The sequence below is a fragment of the Cyanistes caeruleus genome, chromosome 25 (genome assembly GCF_971803275.1).
Source record: "Cyanistes caeruleus chromosome 25, bCyaCae1.hap1.1, whole genome shotgun sequence".
In the NCBI taxonomy this organism is placed as follows: Eukaryota; Metazoa; Chordata; class Aves; order Passeriformes; family Paridae; genus Cyanistes; species Cyanistes caeruleus.
The window spans coordinates 5,788,349-5,808,462 of record NC_141725.1 but is presented as its reverse complement, the minus strand read 5'-3'; the positions used below and the strand labels follow the sequence as shown (position 1 = coordinate 5,808,462).

At 66.4% G+C, this 20,114-nt stretch overlaps 3 protein-coding genes across 9 annotated transcripts; 2 read left to right on the top strand and 1 right to left on the bottom strand.

The window, feature by feature from the left end:
* The first annotated feature begins 437 nt into the window (after positions 1 to 437).
* LOC147649389 (perilipin-3-like) lies at positions 438 to 4,095 on the top strand. Of its 3 annotated transcripts, none has more exons than XM_086863165.1 (8): positions 438 to 529; positions 1,368 to 1,429; positions 1,508 to 1,772; positions 1,925 to 2,007; positions 2,091 to 2,277; positions 2,681 to 2,958; positions 3,045 to 3,158; positions 3,439 to 4,095. In XM_086863165.1, the coding sequence occupies exons 2-8, from the start codon at positions 1,379 to 1,381 to the stop codon at positions 3,877 to 3,879; spliced, it is 1,419 nt and encodes a 472-aa protein (XP_086719291.1). In that variant the 5' UTR covers positions 438 to 529; positions 1,368 to 1,378; the 3' UTR covers positions 3,880 to 4,095. The 3 variants fall into 3 exon arrangements, with proteins under 3 accessions (XP_086719291.1, XP_086719289.1, XP_086719290.1); XM_086863163.1 differs by lacking the exon at positions 438 to 529 and adding an exon at positions 685 to 825; XM_086863164.1 differs by lacking the exon at positions 438 to 529 and having other exon boundaries at positions 1,118 to 1,429; positions 1,508 to 1,703.
* Position 4,096: 1 nt separating this feature from the next.
* Positions 4,097 to 7,403, top strand: LOC147649388 (perilipin-3-like). Of its 2 annotated transcripts, none has more exons than XM_086863162.1 (8): positions 4,097 to 4,463; positions 5,184 to 5,241; positions 5,458 to 5,653; positions 5,747 to 5,829; positions 5,910 to 6,258; positions 6,363 to 6,553; positions 6,640 to 6,762; positions 6,836 to 7,403. In XM_086863162.1, exons 2-8 carry the CDS (start codon positions 5,191 to 5,193, stop codon positions 7,178 to 7,180), a joined length of 1,338 nt encoding a protein of 445 aa, XP_086719288.1. In that variant the 5' UTR covers positions 4,097 to 4,463; positions 5,184 to 5,190; the 3' UTR covers positions 7,181 to 7,403. The 2 variants fall into 2 exon arrangements, with proteins under 2 accessions (XP_086719288.1, XP_086719287.1); XM_086863161.1 differs by lacking the exon at positions 4,097 to 4,463 and adding an exon at positions 4,724 to 4,874.
* A 731-nt stretch (positions 7,404 to 8,134) lies between these two features.
* On the bottom strand, positions 8,135 to 17,559 carry HDGFL2 (HDGF like 2). Of its 4 annotated transcripts, none has more exons than XM_086863157.1 (16): positions 17,363 to 17,559; positions 15,183 to 15,259; positions 14,971 to 15,109; positions 13,186 to 13,365; positions 12,707 to 12,823; positions 12,494 to 12,565; positions 12,119 to 12,260; positions 11,890 to 11,965; positions 11,517 to 11,802; positions 10,822 to 10,916; positions 10,382 to 10,452; positions 9,982 to 10,052; positions 9,746 to 9,847; positions 9,437 to 9,650; positions 8,679 to 8,796; positions 8,135 to 8,526 (listed from the first exon to the last, which is right to left on the bottom strand). In XM_086863157.1, the coding sequence occupies exons 1-16, from the start codon at positions 17,432 to 17,434 to the stop codon at positions 8,430 to 8,432; spliced, it is 1,929 nt and encodes a 642-aa protein (XP_086719283.1). In that variant the 5' UTR covers positions 17,435 to 17,559; the 3' UTR covers positions 8,135 to 8,429. The 4 variants fall into 4 exon arrangements, with proteins under 4 accessions (XP_086719283.1, XP_086719284.1, XP_086719285.1 ...); XM_086863158.1 differs by having other exon boundaries at positions 8,135 to 8,523; XM_086863159.1 differs by lacking the exons at positions 14,971 to 15,109; positions 15,183 to 15,259 and having other exon boundaries at positions 17,363 to 17,547.
* Positions 17,560 to 20,114: the final 2,555 nt, after the last annotated feature.

Genomic DNA, 20,114 nt, shown 5'->3' with positions numbered 1-20,114 from the left:
TGGTTCCCCTGGGATGGGGACACTTGGAGAGGGCGGGGACCGCGGCCGTGGTGTCCCCTAAGGTGGGAGCAAGTGGCAAGGGGACAACGGGGCTGGGGACACCGGGGGGGGATAACGGGAGGGACTGGGGACACCGGGGGGGGATAACGGGAGGGACTGGGGACACGGGGGGGGGGGATAACGGGGTTGGGGACACCGGGGGGGATAACGGGAGGGACTGGGGACACCGGGGGGGGGATAACGGGGGGGACTGGGGACACCGGGGGGGGGATAACGGGGGGGACTGGGGACACCGGGGGGGATAACGGGGCTGGGGACACCGGGAGCGGGGGGGGAGCACCGGGGACACGCGAGGGGCGGCCGGGCTGTCCCCGGAGCCCCGCCCAGGCCCCGCCCACATTTCCTCATTAGCGGAGACCCGGCCCCGCCCCTCCTCTGATTGGCTCCCGCCGCCCGCGGGTCCCCGCTGGGCGGGGCCCGGGGTCGCGATCTGGCCCGGGGGTCGCGACAGAACCCCACCCCCACCCCCGTGAGTACCGTGCCCGGGGCTGGGCGGGAGCGGGAGGGCGGGCAATGGGGACGGGGCCGTCCCGGGGGGCTCCAGAAAGGCTCCAGGGGGGGCTCCGGGTGGTCCCCGGGAGCCTCCGGGGGGGTCCGGGGGAGGTCGGGGGTCCCGAGGTCCCCGGAACACTCCAGGGACACCAGAGGGACACTCCTAGAAGCTCAAGGGAGCCAACCCAGAGTCCCAGGGGGACCTGTCCCCCCCAGGGACCTCCCTGAAGCCCCCCCGAGTCCCCCCAGAACTCGTCTCCCGGAGAGCACAGGGTCAGGCCGGGGGTGCCACGGGGGACCCCAAAGGGCAGAGGGGCTACCGGGGGCCAGGGGGGGCTACCGGGGGCCAGGGGGGGCTACCGAGGCCAGGGGGGGCTGCCGGGGCCGGGGGTCTCGGCTCGGTTCCCTGCGGGGGTTCGGGGGCTGCCCCGGCCCAGGCGATGGTGCCGGGCTGCACGTCCCCAGCTCAGGATTGCGACACACAGATCCAGTCTGGCTTGTGCTGAATCACCCAAAAAACCCCTCCCTGGCCCCAAAAGGAGGGTGTGGGGATCCCGGAGGGGACAGGGGGGTCCAAGAGGGGTTGAGGGGAGCCAGTCCCCCCGTTTCCCAGCAGGGGAGAAGGCAAACCCCATCCCAAAAGCCCTTTCAGACCCCTCCTGACACCCCCGTGAGCCCCTCAGAACCCGCCAGTCGCTCCCACTCGGGCCACCGCAGCGAGCAGGGCTGGGGGTGCTGGGGGTCTCATTCTCCAGGGGGTCCCCAGCAGTCTCACCCACCCTTGGCACCCCAAAATCTCCCTCTCCCCGCTGCAGCCACCGCTGCCATGTCGGCCGAAAACGCGGCGGTGCCGGGAGAGGCCGGGCCGGAGACGAAGGTAGGGGTGGGTGCACGGAGGGTTCGGGGGGGCTGCGGGGGGCTCTGGGGACCCCATCTCACTGTCCCCCACCCTCAGAGCGTGCTGAGCCGCGTGGCCAACCTGGCCCTGGTGAGCTGTGCCTGCGGGGCCGTGGCCTCGGCGTACGGGCGCACCAAGGAGAGGCTCCCGGGCGTGCGCTCCGTGTGCGGCGCCGCCGAGAGAGGGGTGAGGACCCTGACGGCAGCGGCAGCGAGCGGGGCCCAGCCCCTCCTCACCCTGCTGGAGCCCCAGAGTGAGTGCGGGCCGGGAACAGCACCCCATGGGGATGGGGGACCCCAAAAGCGGCTCTCCCCGAGCTCTGGTGAGGCGGCAGGAGAGGAATGATCTGGTTTCACATCTCCAGAAGCTGGAGGGTCGGAGGGGAAACACCCCACAAGTTCTGGGGTAGCGAAATCCCAGCAGAGCTCCTGCAGGGCAGCGGGGTGCTAAACTCATCTCTTCTCACATCTCCAGTTTCCAGAGCCAACAAACTGGCCTGCAAAGGGCTGGACAAGCTGGAGGAGAAGCTGCCGATCCTGCAGCAGCCCCCCGAGAGGGTAACGGCACCCGGGGGGTGCGGGCAGGGCTCCAGCGCCGGGCGAGGAGCGGGCACAAGCTGTCCCTGCGCTGTCCCCTCCAGGTGGTGGCCGGGACCAGGGAGTTGGTGTCGGGCATGGTGAGCGGGGCGGTGGCGAGGACGCGCTCGGCGCTCGGGGCCGTGGTGGGCACCCGCGTGGGGCGGCTGCTGGCCACGGGCGTGGGCACCGTGCTGGGCAAATCGGAGGAGCTGCTGGATCGGCACCGCCCCGGGACGGACGGGGAGCCGGGTGAGTGCCCACCATCCCCCAAATCTCGGGGTGCCGAGCCCTCCTGGGACCCTCACCCTGTCCCTCAGGGCTGCCTTGGCATTCCCTGCTCACGGTGGCCCCACAGGGGTGCCGGAGCACTGAGGCCACCGTGACCCCACGCAGGGGACAGTCCCCACCTGGAGGACACGGGATGGCGCTGGGTGAACTCTCACCTGGAAACCCAACAGCAAATATAGTCCCCTGTGCCCGCCCGGGTATTTATAGCCTGGCACTGGGTGACATTAGGCAAAGCTGGCCCCATGTCACAGCTGAGGTGACCGCAGGGGCCACCTGGTGGCATCTCCGCATGACCTGGTGGCCAAGCATCCTGTGGCCAGCAGAGGATGGCCCAGCCACGCTGCCCTCACCCCTGGTCCCACAGCAGCGGCAGCAGGCACGGAGTTGACCAGGGGCACGGAGGTGACCAGGGGCACAGAGGTGGCCACAGGCACGGAGGTGGCCACAGGCACGGAGGTGAGCACAGGCACAGAGGTGGCCGCGCAGGAGCAGCAGAGGCGGTGGCAGAGCTACTTTGTCCGCGTGGGCTCCCTGTCGGCCCGGCTGCCGCACCGGGCCCTGCGGCGCTCGCTGGGGGAGCTGCAGCGGGCACGGCTCCGCGCCCAGCGGCTCCTGGCCCAGCTCCACCACATCATCTGGCTGGTAAGGATGGGACAGGGACCGAGCCAGCCCCGTGCCAGCCCCGGGCACCCCCGGGTGTGCTCCCACCTGCCTGAACCTCCCCCCAGATCGAGGAGGGGCAGCGGGACACGGACGGGCCCTGGCCCAGCACCCGGGAGCTCCTGCACCGCCTGTGGCTGGAGTGGAGCCAGCAGGACGCGGTGCCCATGGAGGACAGCGAGGTACAGGGCAGGGGGGCCCTGGGGGACAGATGGCTCCGCCTGGAGAGGGTGGGGACACGTGGCAAGGGGACACCTGGGTGGTGGCACCTGGAGCAGGGGTGGAGCGGCAGCCGCAGAGTCCCGGTGTGGGTCCATGCAGGCGGGGATGGGGTCTGTGGGGGTTGGGGTCTGTGGGGGTTGGGGTCTGTGGGGGTTGAGGTCTGTGGGGGTTGGGGTCTGTGGGGGTTGGGGTCTATCGGGGTTGGGTCCATCGCCCCCAGCCCCGCCGCCCACCCCGCAGGTGGAGGCTCGGACTCTGGCCATGCTCCACGGGCTCCTGCACCAGCTCCACTCCGCCTGCTCCCACCTGGCCGCCGGCGCCCGGGCGTTCCCCAGCAGCGTGCAGGAGACGGCGGGACACGTCCGGCACGGCGTGGAGGGCGTCCAGGCTTCCCTGGCCAGCGCCCGCTCCTTCCAGGACCTGTCGGGGCTGGTGCTGGCGCAGAGCCGGGACGCGGTGACGCGGGCACAGCTGAGCCTCGAGGGGCTGCTGGAGCATGTGGGGCAGCACACGCCCCTGCCCTGGCTCGTGGGACCTTTCGCCCCCGCGCTCGTGGAGTATCCGGAGGATGTCCCGGTGGATATGTCCAAGTGGGAGGGCTGTGTCACCGCGGGGGGGGACGCACCGGGTGCCCGCTGCCCCCCAGCTCTGCAGCCAGCACTGAGTCACCGGTGCCACTGAGCTGGGGAGCGCCCACCCGAGCCACGAAGCACACCGGGAATGAGGGACCTGGTGACCCGGCGTGGGACTCCTGTGGCGATGGTGGCACGGGGAGGACGCGGTGTGGGTCTGTCTGGGATCCAGGGCTGCCCTGAGCCCCAGGAGCGCTGGGATTTCGTGTCTGAACAGCTTCAAACCAGTTTAAAGAGGAAGAAAACAAGTTTTTTTGCCTTAAAATGACTCAGAGCCTGCAGTGGTGTGGCAGGGCCGCCGTGCCGGGCTCACCGGGGGGCTCTGCACGGGCGGCAGAGCCGGGGCGCCCCGAGGGGGGCTCAGTAAGGGGGTGCTGGGGGGGGGGGGACAGGATTCCGTGGGGTGCCGGGAGGGAGGGTGCCACAAGGTGCCAGGACGCCTGGACTGTGACCCGCAGCCGTGTGGCACTGAACTTTGCCCCACTTGTCACCGTCGGGCCCCGGGGTGTCCCCGACGTCACAAGCACAGCGTGGTGACAGCAGCCGGTGTGGCGACACCGGGGACCCCGGCACGGACCATCCTCCCACCGCCAGAACCCACCGGGACCGGTTCGACCAACTGTACCGGGCCAGGTGTGGGGGCGCACCGGGACCCCCACGAGGGGCGGGGACGTTTGGGGGGGCTCAGGGCAGCTCAGTCCCGGGGGATCCGGTACCGGGGAGTCAGTGCAGCACCGAGCGAGGAATGGGGTCCCGGGGGCTCCGGTGTTGGGCGGAGGGCTCGGTTCCCGGGGGTTCATTGCCCTGCCGGGCCCGGAGGTTCGGTTCTGTGCCGGGCCCGGAGGTTCGCTGCCCCCCGGGCCCCCGCCCCCGCCGGTCGCTGCTCCCGGTGCGCCCCGGGCCGGCCCCGCTGGGCGGCTCCGGTCACATGCGCTCGGGGCGGGCTCCGGGGTATAAAGGGCGGCGGGGAGGAGCGGGGCGAGCCCGGAGCCGAACCGAGCGGAGCCGAACCGAGCGGAGCCGAACCGAGCCCAGCCGCCAGCGGTGAGCACGATCCGGGGCCGGTCCGCGATCCCGGTTCCGATCCCGACTGCGATCCCGGTTCCGGTTCCGATCGCGATTGCGATCCCGGTTCCGGTTCCGATCCCGATCGCGATCCCGGTCCCGGTCCCGGTCCCGATCCCGCCTGTGATCCCGATCGCGATCCCGGTCCCAGGGACCCCCGCCCCGTCCCGGGATTTTCCAGCCGCGTGGGAGCTGCCCCGTTCCGGGGAGGGGGAGCTTGGGGTGCTCCCGTCGGGAGGGGGGCGCTGGGGGCCTGACCCCACTCACGGTCCCTCCTGTGCCCCCCAGCCCCACCATGGCCACCAGCGAGCCCACGCCGGCGCAGTCCAAGGCAGAGGAGCCACAGGTCAGTGCGGGCAAGGGGGGGAATCTGGGGGCGATCCACGGGGTCCCTGCTTGGAGACCGGGATCGGGATTATCCCACCCTCCGATGGGCTTGGAGAGCCATGGGGGAGCCCCAAAACCATCCCCGGGATGTCGGGAACACCCAGAGCCCATTCCCCGTGAGGTTTGGGGGGGGTTCCTCCCCACCACGCTCACCCTGAGCCCTTCTGGCCCCCAGAGCATCGGGACACGCGTGGCCAACCTGCCCCTGGTGAGCTCTGCCTACGGCATGGTGTCCTCTGCCTACACCTGCACCAAGGAGAGCCACCCCTGCGTGCGCTCCGTGTGCGACGCCGCCGAGAGAGGGGTGAGGACCCTGACGGCAGCGGCAGCGAGCGGGGCCCAGCCCCTCCTCACCCGGCTGGAGCCCCAGAGTGAGTGCGGGCCGGGGGGACCCCAAAAGCTGTTCCCAGCAGAGCTCCTGCAGGGCAGCGGGGTGCTAAACTCATCTCTTTCCACATCTCCAGTTTCCAGCGCCAATGAATTGGCCTGCAAGGGGCTGGACAAGCTGGAGGAGAAGCTGCCGATCCTGCAGCAGTCCCCCCAGCAGGTACCGGGTGGGGTGGGGTGGGGTGGGCAGCACACTCGGGGCCCCCCCAGTGCTTAACAGAGGTTTGTGTGTCCACCCAGATCATCTCGGACACCAAACTGCTGGTGACCTCCACGGTGACGGGGGCCAGGGATGTGCTGACCAGCACCGTGGCCGGGGCCAAGGACGCAGTGACCAGCCGAGTGACCGAGGCCAAGGACGCCGTGTCCAGCACCGTGGCCGGGGCCAGGGATGCAGTGACCAGCCGAGTGACCGGTGTGATGGACATGACCAAAGGGGCCGTGCAGGGCGGCGTGGAGCTGACCAAGTCCGCGGTCAGCAGCGGTGTCAGCACCGTGGGCCAGATGGTGGCCAGCGGGGTGGGCTCCGTGCTGGGCAAGTCGGAGGAGCTGGTGGACCATTACCTGCCCATGACGGATGAGGAGCTGGGTGAGCAGCTGATCCCGACCTCCAGCGAGGCTGGGCAGAGCGGGGGAGGCTCTCTGGGGGGGGTTGGTGGTGCTGGGACCCCCTGAGCAGCTCCTGTCCCACAGCCAAGCTGGCCACGGCCGTGGAGGGCTTCGAGCCGGAGCAGCAGAGGCAGCAGCAGAGCTACTTCGTGCGCCTGGGCTCCCTCTCCACCAAGCTGCGGCACCGAGCGCTCCAGCACTCCCTGGGCAAACTGCAGAGCGCCCGCCAGAGCAGCCAGGACCTGCTGGCCCAGCTCCAGCGCACCCTCGACCTGGTAGGACCCGGCCCCTCGCCCCCTGTGCCACCCCGGGGTGTCCCCTGGCAGCCCCCCAAGCCAGCTGGGCCGTGCCCCTCTGGCAGGTGGAGCACCTGAGGCAGGACGTGGACCAGAGGCTGCAGGGAGGGCAGGAGAAGCTGCAGCAGCTGTGGCTGGAGTGGAACAAGAAGCAGCCGGGCGGTGGCAAGGAGCAGGCGCCACCGGAGGTAGGAGCAGGGCAGGGGGTCCCCAGGGTGAGCCGGGGTGTCCCCAGCCCTCACCCCCCGTGTCCCCCCGCAGGCGGTGGAGTCGGGCACGCTGACCATGCTGCAGGGCTTGAGCCAGCAGCTGCAGAGCTCCTGCCAGCCCTTGGTGTCCAGCCTGCAGGGGCTCCCCTCCGGCATCCAGGACACGGCGGGGCAGGTCCGGCACAACGTGGAGGAGCTGCGGACGGCGCTGGCCTCTGTCACCTCCCTGCAGGACGTGACGGGGCCCGTGCTGGCCCGAGCCCGCAGCCACGCCACCAAAGCCCGGCAGCTGATGGACGAGCTGGTGGAGAACGTGGCCTTCAACACCCCCCTGACGTGGCTGGTGGGACCCTTCGCCCCCTCGGGCAAGCGCCCGGTGGAGCTGGAGATGGAGTAGCAGCTCTGGGCTGCTTCCCCCCAAAAACGCCTCGTTAGGAGCCTTAAACACCCCCAGCCCCCCTCGCCCCCCACCCTGTGCCTGCCCAGCTCTGTCCCTCGTCCCCTTGCTGGGGACTGCAGAAGTGCCTTGGCTGCCCCAAGTGCCTGTTGGGGGTCCCCCATGTCCTCGGTGCCTTGTAGGGTTAAAACAGCACAAGAAATAAACTCTGGTTAGTTTTGCACTGGCCTGGGGCTTCTTTGGGGGAGTGGGGAGGAGGAATTGGGCTCTGGAGGAGCAAACCCCAAGACCTGGGGAACCCCCCCTGTCCTGAGCCCCCCTTCCCCCGGCAGCCCCCCCAGCCTGTCCCTGCCCCCGGGAGGGGAGGCCCTGGCGCTGGGATCAGAGCGGGGTCCTGGACGGAGCCTCTCGCTTCCCAGCAGTTGGGCAAGAGGCACTCGGGAAGTTTTGGGCTTTGTTTGGGTCCTGTTTAGGGAGGAGAGCGAGAGCAGTCCCGGAACAAGGAGCGAAGTGTCCCCAGGGCAGAGTTACTGCAGGGGGGTCGGGGGTCGGGGCACAAAGAGGAGGCGGTGCCGGGTGGAGCCGGGAATTCTTTATTGGACACGGACAAAAGAGCAAAGAGACCAACACGGAGCTGCTGCCCAGCACGGGCAGGATGCTGCCGGGGTCAGTCCCCCCCCCGGCACACTGAGCACAGAACACACCCTTTGGACCCTGGTTTCACCCCAAAAAGTTGGTGCCCAGCCCTGCTGCCACCCCTGGGGCCGAGGGTCCGGCTCCAGCAGCTGCCTCGGGATGGAGGCAGGATCGTGATGGTGAGGAAAGGGGCTTGGAGCAGCTCCTGAGTGCCCGATCCTGGCCAGAGGGAAACTGGGGAGCCATGGGGTGCTTTCCAGCCCTGACCCTCGTCCCAGCCAGAGATGCCTCAAGAAAGAGACACTGGGGTTCCTTCTGTTTTTCATTAGAAAACCCTTTATATTCATTTCATGTCGGTTGAAATCACAAGAAATTAGGTAGGAGGGGAAAAAAAAAAAAAAACCAGAACAAAAAATTAAAAACAAAGGGAAGGGACAAATACAGACACCAGCACAGCCCCCCCGCGGGTGCTGCCTCCGCAGGGACGGGACACGGGACAAGACCAAGGACATCGGCTACGGTGGGACTTAATGAAGTGACTCAGGCAGGGGATGAGGCAGAGGCTGCTCTCCCTTCACAGCCTCTCCTCCTCCTCCAGGTGGGAGCTGCTTCCTCAGCTCTCCTCCTCCTCCTCCTCCTCCTCCTCGTCCGCAGCCTCCGACTCCCCGCGAGCTCGCTCCAGCCCGGCCTTGGGATAGTCCTGGACACTGCTGGGGGAGAGCAGGGGCAGGGAGAGCTCAGGCCCTGCCCCTCTGCCACGTCCCAGCTCCTTCCCAAGCTGGGAGAACCCTCACAACCCACAGGCTGTCCCCAAACCATCCCTGCCGAGCCCAGCGACCTCAGCCCTGCCCCTCACACTCACTTGTTGTGGGGCTCCTCTGTGGACGCCTCCAGCTCCCCAGCTCCTGGCCCTTGGCTCTTGTCCTTCTCCTCTGTGCCCTCTGACTTTTGGGATTCACCATTCACAGGACCTGACAGGTCTGGAGGGAAGAGAGGCAGGCTCAGGCTCTCGGATCCCCTCGCCCATCCCAACCCTCGTGGCTGAGGATCCACGGCCACAGGCTGTCCCTGGACATGCAGCCGAGCCCGAGGGGACCCCAGGACTGGCCTGATCCCCACAGCTGCAAGAAGGTCCCCAAAACCTCCATCCCCCAGCCCAGAGGCACTGTCAGGGTGGATTTTCCCCGTCAGTTCCTCAGGGAAGGCTCTTGCAGCAGCACCAGGACAGCCCCAGGCAGAGACCCGGCTCTGAGGGTGGAAGGTCCCAGTCACCAGTGCCTGTGCAAGAGCCTGAGCCAGTGTCCAAGGACATCTCCACATTCCTTCATGGCTGGAGCAGAGCTCAGGCTGGCAGGGAGGAGCTGCTCCTGGGCCAAAACGCAGCGTGGGGGCCCCCAGAGCACGGGCGTGGGGCTGGAGGTTTGCCCTGTGCCCTCACTGCATTCCCCATCCCGCCCTTTCCTGCTCCTGGCACTGGCCTGGAGGTGCTGATCCCCTCCCCACCAGGCCAAAGCCACCTCCCCGTGTCCCTGTCCCCAGCAGGATGGGTCACACCCCAGGGAGGAGGCTGTGACCTGCCCACACAGGGCAGGGAATGTTTAGGATGCTGAGGAATGTTACCAGCATTTGTCTCCTCTTCCCCCTTCTCATTCCGTGTCTCTGCTCCCGACAGCTTCTCCTGGCCCTTCTCCACCTCACCCTTGTCCTTCTCGGGCCCGGCTTTGTTGCCTTTCTGGATGGATTCCATCTTTGGGCCCAGCACACGCGACTTCAACCGGGTGTAGACTTCAGCTGCTTTCTCCATCACGTCCTTGTTGGCTTTGTAGCGACGGATCTGCCCCGGGGAGCGGGAGGAGGGACCCCCTTAGAGCCCCTGAGGCTGGGGCAGGCCCCCCACTCGCCCCAGGAGGGCTCAGCCCTCTGCTCTACCTTCTTGAGCGTGGCCACCACGTCCGTGTGCTTCTGGAGGATGTGGGAAGTGACCTGGAGCGTGCCCAGCTCCTCGAGCGCGTTCAGACAGCGCTTGATGTCCTGCACGGATGGCACCGGGATCAGGAGCTGCCCGGGGGGCACCTGGGGCCTCCCAGCACCCCCAGAGGGAGGAGGAGGAGGAGGAGGAGCCGCCCCGGGTATCACAGCAGGGATGTCCCAGGCCAGGCACTCACCGGGTTATCCACCTTCAGCGCAAACTTGATCTCGCTGTGAAGTTTCTGGAGCTTCTCTTCCACTGTGGGCTCTGGAGCAGACACAGGCAGAGGTTCAGGGCACACAGAGCTCAGGATCCGCTCTGGGGCCTGGAATCACTCCCAGGCAGGGGTTTGTGTCCTCCTGCACTTGCAAAGTTCAGCACGGCCCCAGGAATGTCTCTGGGACATGTCTCAGGGGCTGGGGTGTGCCAAGATCGGGAGGGGACGTCAGGGTAGTGATCCTGGGATCACAGCAGTGCTGGGAAAAAGCCTGGCACAAACTCCCTGATCCCTCCCTGTCCCAGGGATGGGGGAACCGACCCTGGAGCCCTCCCCTCCCTCTCCTCCCCTCTGTGATGGGAAGCAGTGGCTCTCTCACCCTTTTTCTTCTCCATCCTCCTTTCGGGGATCGGGTCGGATTTCTTCCGGCCTCGTTCCACTTTCAGAGGTCTGTGGGCAGGGAAGGAAAAAGGGAAGGTGGCTGTGGTGAACACCCTGCTCACCACTGGGCTAACAAGGGGATGGCACTGCCTGCAGCACCCGAGACCCCTCCACCCTGATCACAGCTCCCCTGTGCCCCAGCTTCCCAGGAATGCAGACAGGAAAAGCCCCACGAGAAATAAAACACCACGGAACCTCATCCTGGAAACCCCCAGCAGCTCCTGCAGCCCCTTCAGCTCGGCAGGAGGGGAGGAACAGGCCCAGCCCCTGTGCAGGAGCAGCAGCCCCATGAGCCCCATCCCCACCCCGGGGTGCTGGGGCTGTGCAGAACGGCCCCGTTCCCAGGAGGAAAGGGGAGGGAGATGTGGAGATGCTGACTTGTTCCGTGGCTTCTCCTCTGCTCGGCCCCTCTTCTCCTTCTGATTTGGTTTCCTTGACAACTCCGAGGGCTGCTTCTTCACCGGCTTCTTTACCTTGGAGGAGAGAACAATGCAGGGAGAGCGGCAGAGCCCTCCTTGCTGCAGAGCCACGGCCACACCACAACGTCCCCACGGCCACCCCACGGCCCAGGGACACCCCAGGCACCCCACAGCAGAGCCTGTGCTCACCCCACAGCACACGGTCACCCTACAGGCTCCCAAAGGCTCCAGGGGGACAGTGGAGCGAACCCCGTGACCGTGCTGGAAGAGCACCCTGGAGATCAGGGAATGGTTTGGGTTGGAAGGGAACATAAAGCTCCTCCCGTCCCACCCCTGCCATGGCAGGGACACCTTCCACTGTCCCAGGCTGCTCCAGCCCCATCCAGCCTGGGATGGAGCAGCCACAGCTGCTCTGGCCACCTGTGCCAGATGTGAGGCCACAGCTGGATGATGCATCCTGGGCCAGGGGAAGGGCTCCCACTCCAAGGCATGGAATTGCCATGGACACAACCCTTCCCAACACCATCTGGGCGGCTGCAGGGTAACCCAGGAGCACGAGAGCAGGTCCCTGCCCCTCCTGGAGGTCCCTGATGGCCTGACAGGGAGGTGACAGGCTGTCCATCCACCCCCAGGCCCCCATGGCTCCACACTCACCTCCTTCTCCTGCTCCAGCTCGGAGTCTGAGGAGGACGGAGCCTTGGCCCGGCCCCTCCGGCCCTTTTTGGCCGTTTCATCCTCGGCGCTGCTGTCCGAGTCCGAGTGCACCTCCTCGCCCTTCTCTGCCTTCTCCTTCCTTTTCTCCTTCTCCTCCTTCTCCTGCTCCCGGAGCCGCCGGATCTCCTCCTCCTGCTCCCTCTTCCTCTTCTCCTCCAGCTCCCGCCGCCGCTCCTCGTCCCGCCGCTTCCACTCGCTGATGCGATCCACGTCGCTGTCGCTGTCACTGCCAGGACAGGGCAGGCTCGCACCCCTGTGGGACCCCCAGCCCAGCCCGAGGGTGACAGTGTCCCAGTGGCCCAGCTGAGCTCACCTGTCGCTGCTGGAGCTGCTGGGGACTCGCTCAGGCTTGGGTTTCCTGCCCCGGGGCTTGGGAGGGGGTTTCTCAGCTGCAAGACAACAGGGACATGTTCTGCAGGAGCCCTGGAGGTGCCTCTGTTGAAACAGCCCCGGCTCGTGGAGGCAGAGAGGTTCTGGAATGTGCCCACAGTTCAGGATGGGAGCCCAGAGGCTTGGGGAAGCAGGAGCAGCCCTGGGGGTACCTGGCTTGCGGCCCCGTGGTGCCTTTTTCACCGACACGTCCGAGTCCGAGTCCGAGTCCGACTTGGTCATGTCCACGGTGGCATTGCCCATCTCCAGATCCGAGTCCACTTTGGAGTCGGAGTCAGAGCCAGACTCCATTTTCTGCAGGCAGAGCGGGGCTGGGATGGGAGCTGGCTGTGGGGTGGCACTGCCCCAATCCCAGCCATCCCCCCAAAGCCAGCAGTGTCCTGCATCCCGAGCCCCAGCAGCTCACCAAGAGATCGGCGAGCTCCAGGTGCTCCGGCCCAGGGCACAGCCCTGTCACCCCCAGCTCCCCCCTCCCCACAGCCCAGACCCCGACTCCTCTCCAGCCTCCCTCATTAGGGGCCCTTTACCTTCTTCTTCCTCCCCGCTGCCGGCATCCTCCGGGGAGCCCGGGCCACTGGCTTCTTTTCAGGAGTGAAATCCTGGAGAAAAACGAAAATATGAGGAGATGTGGAACAGTGTCACCACGGTATCACACCAGCCAGCTTCCCTCCAGCCTCTGCCTCACTCCCACAGGGATGCTCTCCCCACCACCCTGCCAGTGAACCCCCAAATCCTCTCACCTGGTCACTGTTTTTTTCCGACTCGGAAGATGTTTCTGAGTTCTCCTCTTCTGTGACAGAGGGGCTGCCCTGATCCAAGTCACTGGAGGATTTCCGAGGCCGTTTTGTCACAGGCATCTGACAAAAGAGAGGTGACAAGATCAGAGAAGCCCATTCCTTCTCCACCCCCCATGGAAAGCAACCATGGGGTTGCTTTCTCCAACTCTTCCCAACCTGCAAGAGCTGCACTCAGATCTGCAGCTCTGGATCCTCCTCCAGGCTGCTAACCCCACCAGGACTGACCACCCCACCACCCCACCGGCACCATGAGACAGCTGTGAGACCCCCAAAATCACACTGAGCCTCATTTCCCTCTGGAGAATCCAAAGGGAGTTGTTTTCTCCAGCACCTTCTGCTGAGGTGGCTTCAAGGAAAGCTCTGTGATGGACCCACAGTGTCCCCTGGCTGGGCCACCCTCCTGTCCCCAGCCCTTCACTCACTTTCATGGCCAAGGATTTCCTCTTGAGCCCGCTGTGGTCGCTGCCTCGATCCGAGTCCTCATCGCTGTCCACCTTCTCCGTGGGCATGGTGGCCATGGCAGAGTCGTCCTCGTCGTCCCCGGCGTCGCTCCCCGCCATGGGGTCGTTCTCGGGGACGTCGCTGTCGGAGGAGCTGGCGGGCTAAAGGCAGCGGGAGGACAGCGGGGTCAGGGGGGCCTGGGGGGCACTGGGGGGCAGGAGAGGAGGGAGAGGGGGCACCAAGGGTGGGGAGCTGGGTGTGCAGAGCAGTGCAGGGCAGTGCAGAGCAGGGCAGAGCAGCCTCCCCTCCCAGCACGGATCCCTCCGGAGCAGCTCCGGACAACGCTGCAGCCCTTCCCACAGCCCCTGACACGCGGCTCCGAGAGCACCCCCGACACACTCCCGGGGTGCTGCTGCCTCGCTGCCCTCTGCCCCCCATCCTCACACCCTGCCAAAACCCCTGCAGCAGCCTGGAGCGGAGCCCAGCCCTCCTCTGCCCTGACGGCGCCAGACAAGCCGGGGTGGCTGGGTTCAGCCTCTCCTTCTGCCTCCACTTGGATCAGGCTCTTCACGTCCTCTTCGCACACCTTCCCCACGGTGAAGGTCCACACAAGGAGTCTGGGTGGCCACGGTGCTCTTCCCAGCTGGGATCTCCTGTGTCCTGCTCCCTGAAGGTCTCCTTGTTTCTGCAGCCCATCGGGAGGTTCCTCACACAGGGACATCACACGCCCCAACTTCATCTTCTGGGCTGCTCCTCTGTGTGTGGCAGCACTGACATTCCCAGAGCCGGGGTTCTTCCAGCTGCTGGAAAGCCTCTCCTCACCCTCGGCTGCTCCTGGCACCTCTCTTCACCCAGGTCTCAAAGCCAAGGAAACTTCTGTGTCTTCTCCTGCTCCTTTCATCCACAGGATGTTGGTGAGCCCTCATCCCTGAGGGGAGTTCCCAGCAGATTCCTGCCCGTGGCAGGTGCTGCCTCCTTCACCACCACCAATCTCCAGGTTTTCAAGCACCTCCACAGCCTCAGCTCGCCCCACATCCACAGTTTTGGGTGGGCGATTTCCCAACCCCTGCCCCTCAAACCACATCCTCACTCCTGGCCTGGGGGACTCACTGCCTGCTCCTGCTGACCTCCAGGGACCACCTCCACCTTGCTGCTCACCCTGCAGACCTTCCTCTGCCTCTTCAGCCCCACTGCCTACGAAGCCAGCGCCTCCTGTGATGATATGATGTGATTTACAGAATGAATTGGATCCCAATCGTGGTCATCAGGTGCCCCCACGAGCAGCTGACAAAGAGCTGTTCCCTGGCCCGGCCTGCTCCAAATCCAGCTGGAGGGCTCAGGAACCTCGGGAATGGATGGAGAAGGGGACTTCCCAACAGTCCACGAGCAGATCCAGGAGCCAGGGACAAGCAAGCCTCAAGTTCTTGCTCTGACAACAAAACCTCCGTGATTTTGGGCAAGCAGCACAAAGCACGACCCCGGTTCCACCGCGACAACGGGGCAGAAGCATCTTCCTCCAGAGCAAGCGGGAACTTCCAGCGCTCCTGGAAGCCCAAGGAAAACCCCTCCATGGAGGAAGATGAGCAGAGCAGGCTCCCTGAGGAAGGGAGAGGGCAGGGAAGGAGAGGGGAGCTAATTCCACCCCAAGGAAGCCAAGCTGGAAGCTGGAAGCAATCGGCACGGCAGCGAGGAGAAGCAGAGACAGGAGGAGCGACTCGGGGGCGCGGAGGGGCCATGGCCCCATGCCCTGCCCAGCCCACACTCACCGCAGGGGCACTGTAACTGGCGTGGGGGTTGTTCTGGATTTCCCACAAGCCCTCGTTGAAGCCTTTTCTCTTGTTTGGTTTCCCATATTTGTCTTTATATTTTTCGTAAGGGAACAGATCTTTAGGGCCCAAGAAGGCGCTGGAGGGAGACAAAGCAGAGGTGAGGCCGGAGCGGAGGCAGAGCCCGGCGGGGGGAGCGAGGCAGCGCTTACGTCTCGTGGGTGCCGAAGAAGAAGATGGGGTACTTGTTCGGGGGGGGTTTCACGGCGCCGTCCGCGATGTCATCGATCTGAAAGGAAACCCAAAGCACGAGGAGGTCAGAGACAGCGGTGACACGTCCTCAGCCCCGGCAAGCGGCGTCGGGTCCGGCACCCGCTTGGAGCCAAGCGCGGCAGGAAAGCACCCGGACGGGGCCCTGGCTACGGATCCGAGTCCCTGCGGGATCTCTACCAGAGTAACGGGAAGGATCCGGCACCGAGGTCTTGTGGGCAACGTGGGCCTTGCTCTACTCCCCCGGGATCCGTGGCCGGGAGCCCGGCGGCGCGGGCGGGGGGCGATGGATGAGCGGCCGCAGGGTCCGTCCTGGCTGGAGCGCGGCCGCAGGAAAAGCCCCGCTGCCGGCCGGACACCCCGTCTTCTGTGCTCGGGGAGCCTCGGGGTGCGCAGGGGGTGCTGGGGAGGTCTTCGGGGTGGGGGGACCCTTCCCCAAAAAGCAAGCGAGCTAAAGCAGAGGGGCTGTCCTGGCAGGAGCGGCAGTCCCGGGTCTCACGGCGAGGTGCAGCCAAGCGGTGTCAACTCCGGCCCCCTGAGCTCCCCGATCCCACAGGATTCCACCTGCCAGTCTCTTCCCGTCCAAGGGCACTGGATGAGCCTGCCACGCCCACGGCTGCTCCCGGGGACCCCGCGGAGCCCCCAGGCACCCCCCAGCTGAGCACATCCCAAAGCAGCTCCCGCTCTCCTCCAGGAGCTCCGCGGCACGACGCTGTCACCAGGCCGGTGGCACCAGCTGTCCCCCTCCCCAAACGCTCCAGCATCCCAAATAACGGCCCCAAAGCGCAGCAGCACCCGCTGATCCCACACCGTGAGCGCTGACAGCAGCCCCCCACCCACGGCACACCCAGAGTGTCCCCTCACTGTCCCCAGCAAGGGGCAGAACCACAGGCCCCAGAGCACAGGATCCCATCCCAGCACGGGATCCCATCCCAGCACAGGATCCCATCCCAGTACAGGATCCCATCCCAGCACAGGATCCCATCCCAGCGCAGGATCCCATCCTAGCGCAGGATCCCATCCCAGCACAGGATCCCATCCCAGCACAGGATCCCATCCCAGCACAGGATCCCATCCCAGCACAGGATCCCATCCCAGCGCAGGATCCCACCCCAGCACAGGATCCCATCCCAGTGCAGGATCCCATCCCAGCACAGGATCCCATCCCAATGCAGGATCCCATCCCAGCACAGGATCCCATCCCAGCACAGGAGCCCATCCCAGCGCAGGATCCCATCCCAGTGCAGGATCCCATCCCAGTACAGGATCCCATCCCAGTACAGGATCCCATCCCAGCACAGGATCCCATCCCAGCACAGGAGCCCATCCCAGCGCAGGATCCCATCCCAGTGCAGGATCCCATCCCAGTACAGGATCCCATCCCAATGCAGGATCCCATCCCAGCACAGGATCCCATCCCGGTGCAGGATCCCATCCCGGTACCGAGCTCCCGTCCCCTGAGGGGATCCCTGAGCCAGTGCTGGACGCCCATCCCAGCACAGCTGCTGTGGGGTCCCCATTCCGGCACAGGACACCCCATTCCAGTTCTGGCCCCCATCCCAGTAGAGGCGCTGGAATGGGAGCTCCCGTCCCAGAACGGGTCACCCCGCGCCGCTGCTGGGCCCCAGCCCAGGACACTCCAGGGATGTGACCCCGCATCCCGCTCCGTGTACCGGGACAGCCCCTCGTGCCAGCACCGGATCCGCGACAGACCCGCCAGGGTCCCGCATCCCCACCGGGACCCCTCTCCCGGTACCGGTACCGGTACAGCCGGTCCACCCCGGTACAGCCGGTCCATCCCGGTACAGCCTGTCCACCCCGGTACAGCCGGTCCATCCCGGTACAGCCGGTCCATCCCGGCACGGCTCCCGTTACGGCGTCTCCATCCCGGGACGCGCTCCTGCGCCGGTACCGTGTCCCCATCCCGGGACGGGATCCCCATCCCGGTACAGGTACCGTTATGGCATCTCCATCCCGCCAGGGGCCTCCGCTCCGGGGACAGGGGTCGGAACGCGTCCCCATCCCGTCCCCAGTCCCCCCTCCCGGTCCCGCCCCCATCCCGGTGCGGGACCCCCGCCCCTCTCCCGCTCCGCTCCCCCGCGGCGCGGCCCCGCGGTCTCACCCGGGCCGGCCAGTGCGGGTAGCCCTTCATCTTGGCGAAGACGAGGTCCCCGGGTTTGAAGCTGTGTGGCATGGCGGCACCGGGGGGCGCGGGGGGCACCGGGCGCGGGCAGGCCCAGCCCAGGCCGCGGCAGCACCGGGCAGGCGGCGGGGGCGGCCCGCACCGCACGGCACGCAGGATGTCCCGCCCCCGGTCGCGACCGCGCCTCCCATTGGCTCCGCCGCACGTCGTTCAACCAACTCGACCAATAGAAGCGAGGCGGTGGAGCGGCGGGATAACGGGATTGGGCCGCGCCGCCGGAGGCGCCGAAGCGGGGGGCACCGGGGGGCGGGGCCTGAGGGGCGGGGGGGGAACGGGGACAGGGACCTGAGTGGGGACAGGGACCTGAGGGGAGGAGAGGAACGTGTGAGGGTGACAGGGCTGTGGGGAGAGGCTCAGGGCTATGGTGACACAAATCCTGCCCCAGCTCAGCCCCCCAGGCTGGGGATGCGGCTCCCGGCTGAATTCCTGAACTCCCCGGGGCCATCCCGGGACCCCAGACTCCTCCTGGGCCGGGGAGGGCGGTGGGTGCTCATGTCCGTGTCCCAGGACACCGGAGGGTCACTGGGGAATCCGAGCTGGGCTGAGCCGGGCTGGGACCCCGCTCTAACCCAAACCGTGTCTGTGCAAGGTCATGGAAAGGGAAGCGGTCCCTGCCCGCACCGGGCCGGGCTGGAGCAAAACCCAAACCTCAGCCCACGGTCTGGGGAGAAATTAGTGCCAGGGCTTTGTGGGGAGGTGTGAGGAGGGGAAATCCCGCTGCAGGGAATTCGTGTCGGGGGTGTTGGGAGCGCTCCCTGTGAGTGTGACACACTCCTGCCAGGCTGTGCCACGTCCCTGCTGTGCCAAATCCTGGACTTGCCATATCCAGCCATGCTTCATCCTGACCGTGCCACATCCCCGGTGTGCCACATCCCCGGTGTGCCACATCCACTGTGTGCCACATCCCCTGTGTGCCACATCCACTGTGTGCCACATCCCCTGTGTGCCACATTCACTGTGTGCCACATCCCCTGTGTGCCACATCCACTGTGTGCCACATCCACTGTGTGCCACATCCCCTGTGTGCCACATCCCCGGTGTGCCACATCCACTGTGTGCCACATCCACTGTGTGCCATATCCCCTGTGTGCCACATCCACTGTGTGCCACATCCAGTCTGTGCCATATCCACTGTGTGCCATATCCCCTGTGTGCCACATCCACTCTGTGCCATATTCACGGTGTGCCACATCCACGGTGTGCCACATCCCCGGTGTGCCACATCCACTGTGTCCCACATCCACTGTGTCCCACATTCACTGTGTGCCACATCCCCTGTGTGCCACATCCACTGTGTGCCACATCCACTGTGTGCCACATCCCCTGTGTGCCACATCCCCGGTGTGCCACATCCACTGTGTGCCACATCCACTGTGTGCCATATCCACTGTGTGCCATATCCACTGTGTGCCATATCCACTGTGTGCCACATCCACTGTGTGCCATATCCAGTCTGTGCCATATCCAGTCTGTGCCATATCCACTCTGTGCCATATCCAGTCTGTGCCATATCCACTGTGTGCCATATTCACTGTGTGCCATATCCACTCTGTGCCATACTCTGGCTTTGCCGTATTCCAGGCTTTGCCATGTCCATTCTGTGCCATGCTCTGGCTTTGCCATATCCAGTCTGTGCCATATCCACTCTGTGCCATGCTCAGGCTTTGCCATGTCCCTGGCTTTGCCATGTCCCACTCTGTGCCATGCTCTGGCTTTGCCATATCCCACTCTGTGCCATGCTCTGGCTTTGCCATGTCCCAGGCTTTGCCATGTCCCACTCTGTGCCATGCTCTGGCTTTGCCATGTCCACTCTGTGCCATGCTCTGGCTTTGCTGTATCCCAGCTGTGCCATGCTCTGGCTTTGCCATGTCCCACTCTGTGCCATGCTCTGGCTTTGCTGTATCCCAGCTGTGCCATGCTCTGGCTTTGCCGTATCCCAGCTGTGCAGTATTTCAGGCTGTGCCACATCCTGCCCGTGCCGTGTCCCAGCTCTGCCACATCCCAGCAGCTCCAGGGCTCTGGACATTGTCCTCAGCCCGTCCTGTGCCAGGGCACGGTGTGTCAGTCCGTGATTCCCGCCGGCGATGCCGCCGTGTGTCCAGCCTTGCTCCGGGCGCTCCCGGCTCTCGGTGCCACCGGAGGGGCAGCGCCAGGTGCGGCCGCACAGGTGAAGGCGCAGCCCCCGCTCGGGGTGGGCTCCGCCCGCTGCCGGGAGCCGCAGCCCCTTCCCCGCGTGTCCCCCGTGTCCCCCGGGACGGGGAGCGGGAGCCGTGCCGGGGGGACAAAGGCCGTGACCCCGCAGCAGCCGCGGGGGCTGCGCTCGCCGGGCCCATGCCGGGTTCGGAGCGCCCGGCCGGTGTCCCGGGGATGGCTCGGACACCGCGCTCCTTGTCCAGCCCCGCCTGTGGCCCAGCTCCACGCCAGCTTCGCTCCGGAGCTGCCCAGGGCTCCTCTCAGCCCGCTTGGCTCACACCGGGGCTGCCCCCGGGGCACCGGGAGCCGGGGCTGCTCCGAGCGGGCTGCGGGTGCAGGTTTGGGGTGCTCTGGGGTCCGTGAGGCTCCGGGGGTGCCCCCGGGGGTCCGTGGAGGCAACCTGGGCTGTGTGGGGTCCGTGAGTGCCGGTCAGGGGTCCGTGAGTGCCGGTCAGGGGTCCGTGAGTGCCGGTGTGGGG